General features: G+C 39.3%; 1 protein-coding gene across 1 annotated transcript; it reads left to right on the forward strand.

The window, feature by feature from the left end:
* The first annotated feature begins 871 nt into the window (after positions 1-871).
* LOC106299026 (AT-hook motif nuclear-localized protein 29) lies at positions 872-2,089 on the forward strand. The gene has a single exon (XM_013735158.1). It carries the CDS (start codon positions 1,203-1,205, stop codon positions 2,073-2,075), a length of 873 nt encoding a protein of 290 aa, XP_013590612.1. The 5' UTR covers positions 872-1,202; the 3' UTR covers positions 2,076-2,089.
* Positions 2,090-3,396: the final 1,307 nt, after the last annotated feature.

Below are 3,396 nucleotides of genomic sequence, written 5' to 3' on the forward strand. Positions count from 1 at the left end.
GATTTATGAATAAGCAAATGGAATTTTATACAAATCATTCAAAATCAAAAGCATGACTTTTTTCATCATCAGCCTCTAATTCCACAAATAACTTTTAACAAAAACCAGAAATGAGCTATTCTATAACCAAAATAAAAAACCCAGAAATGAACTATTATAGTTCATATCTAATATATAATATTAAATTCATTATCTTTAAAAACATTATAGTAGTTTTATAAAGTAGATTTTGTATAATACATATTTCTATTTTACAAACATATGCAATTAACATAAAATTTATATACGTAATTAGATTACAAATATTTTGAAACACACAATTCTACAATTCTACAATGTACTGATCTTTATATCTTATTCTAATTAAATTTTAACAAGAAAAAGAATTAACAAACAAATCTCACGCTTTAGAAGAACATTTTCAGAGTCAACAAACGTGCACGCCTAAGCAAATTAGTGAAAAAAAAAATTAAACCGGACACCAGACGTACATATGCCTAAACAAATTATTGAACACACGACGGGTTAATAAACTATCAACAACAAAAATTATCCCGCGTTTTTAAAGCGCGAGTCAAAATCTAGTTCATATTATAAGTATTAAAGTTGCAAATATTTGTCTTTATGTTTTAATAAAAAGAGAACTATTATCTCCGCTTTAAGCTATAAGCTACAAAAGAAAACGAATATATCCAGAAGTGAAAACTCGAAATATATATAAGACTATTTATATTATTAATATGCGATTATACGTATATAACTCATATTTTAATATGCCACATTATGTGTGTTAGATTCAAAAAAAAAAAAAAATTTAAAGAATGATTTTTAGCTAAATTCTCGTTGTGTCAATCTCTATTATTTCTTTAGCTTTCATCTCAACAAAAGCATGTCGAGTCACTTACTCTCACAGCAGAAGAAATAACTTGAAGCTTGCCAATTCGTTTCACATCACTTAATACGACGCCGTCTAGAGTGAAGAATCTGCTTCTCTCTTGCCCTAAAGCGAGTTAGGGCTTAAGACAAAGTAGCACCACTTTTGATTTGTGTCTCTTTGCTATGTTTTTGTCGGTTTGTGTAACCGATCAACTCAAGCTATTGGCTCCTCACTCACTGAAACTTGACCAAAGTTTAACTTCACCCTCACAATATCATTTATACATGAGCCACAAGAAAATAATTAACCAGTAGATGCGACGGTCATGGACGGTGTTTACGATCAATCAGGAGGAGCTTCTCGTTACTTTCACAACCTCTTTAGGCCTGAGCTTCACCACCAGCTTCAACCACAGCCTCAGCCTCATCGCCATCCTCAACTTCAACCTCAGCCTCAGTCAGATGATGAATCTGACTCCAACAAGGATCCGGGTCCACCAGATTCTGACCCGGTTACCTCGGGTTCATCTCAGGGGAAGCGTTCACGTGGACGTCCTCCGGGATCTAAGAACAAGCCGAAGCCACCGGTGATTGTGACAAGAGATAGCCCTAACGTGCTTAGATCTCATGTTCTTGAAATCTCATCTGGAGCCGACATAGTTGAGAGCGTCAACACTTACGCTCGCCGGAGAGGGAGAGGTGTCTCCGTTCTCAGTGGTAACGGGGTGGTGTTAAACGTCGTTCTCCGGCAGCCGGTGACGGCTTATGGGAGTAATGGTGGAGTTGGAGCCGGAGCTGGAGGGGTTGTGACTTTACATGGCAGGTTTGATATTCTTTCCATCACTGGCACGGTTCTTCCACCGCCGGCGCCGCCGGGAGCCGGTGGTCTGTCAATCTTTGTCGCCGGTGCACAAGGTCACGTGATCGGAGGAAGCGTGGTGGCTCCGCTCGTAGCTTCGGGTCCAGTGATACTGATGGCTGCATCCTTCTCTAACGCAACTTTTGAGAGGCTGCCGCTGGAAGATGAAGGAGGAGAAGGTGGAGGAGGAGGAGGTCCACCGCCCCCTACGTCAGCATCACCACCTTCCGGAGCTGGTCAGGGAGAGTTAAGAGGTAATATGAGTGGTTATGATCAGTTTCCTGGTGATCCTCATTTGCTTGGCTGGGGAGCTGGAGCAGCTTCAAGACCATCTTTTTAGATTTGAAAAAAATATGTATGTCAAATAGCTAAAACTTTTAAATTTGAAAATAAGATAATCATTTCATGATGACATGTTCTTAATTATTAATGTGTTCTTTTGGTTTTGAATTTAGTTTATCATGAACATTTGGAGTGGATATACAATTCACCATCTACATTTCCTCTTCTTTTATATATAATAACTAGGGTTCTGTGCTGAACCCTGAAATATTATTTGTCAGATGCTTGACTACCCAAAAATTGATATTATAAGCAAATTTTGTCATATGACTTGCCTTCTTATTGATCAAAGTCATTGAGTTCACTCACACAGATTTGGTTTATATTGGTATGAGCAATCCCTTGTTAGGGATAGCTATGAAAGATAAACAGTTAATGTATGTTTTTATGCATATCAACTTGCAAATCAAACATCTTTTTCATTTTCAGTTACCACATATTTGGAATAATCCTCAGGATTGTATATTTTGGGAATGTTAACAGTAAATATCTTCTTGTGATTCAAAGTTCATGTAAATTTTTATATTAAAACTCTACAGTTATTAATTAGATCTGAAGAAATTGGTTTTGGAAACGAACCAACTTGGAATATGAAAGTTTACATGATAATAGTATACCTTGGACCAAGCTTCTTTTGCAAGGCAATCAACTGAACGAAAAAAATATATAAAACAATAAGTAAATGAAAATAGTTAAATTCATTAAAAGAGAGTAAAAACACAATAATAGAGTTAAGATAGAGAGGGAGTAATCTGATAGAGCTCCCAAACACGAGTATCGAGACTCGATTGCAGCCGCTGTCTCTCGACGCCGGTGAGCCCTCTGGCCGCCGACGTCGGGTCCTCCGTTTTAGCTCTTCTCATCTTTCTCGTTTCCGTTTAGTTTCCACCGTTTACGTTAGCCTTCCGACCTGGTTCTCCGTCTCTGTCAACATCTCTGCTCACGCCAAGTTTCCTCCCCGTAGAAAGCTTGTCCTTGTGAGTCGCAGATCTTGGCTGTCTCATTACAGATCTGGTTCCACCGGATCTGACTTTTCATGGGGGATTCCCCAACCCGTCGAGATTCTCGCCGGTTTCAGTTCCCGTTTTCCATCACCATCATCGTGCTGCTATGCTCACCTCCCCCTCGACGAATACCCACCCCTTGTTGGGGTTGAAGCCATTCATCCTCTCCAAGTTGAGCCTCACAAGCCAGATCCGCCGCCATCTCCGCACCAAAATAGGAAAAATAGGAAAAGCTTTAGCTATCTTCCTACGCTGTGTCTCATCTCTCCATCTGTTGGTCTGAGGCCTGAGCCGATGACTCACCACTCACCAAAT

The sequence above is a fragment of the Brassica oleracea genome, chromosome C6 (assembly GCF_000695525.1).
Source record: "Brassica oleracea var. oleracea cultivar TO1000 chromosome C6, BOL, whole genome shotgun sequence".
In the NCBI taxonomy this organism is placed as follows: Eukaryota; Viridiplantae; Streptophyta; class Magnoliopsida; order Brassicales; family Brassicaceae; genus Brassica; species Brassica oleracea.

Coding starts and splice junctions, on each gene's coding strand:
- LOC106299026 (XM_013735158.1), top strand. CDS start 1,203: ATGGACGGTGTTTACGATCAATCAGGAGGAGCTTCTCGTTACTTTCAC.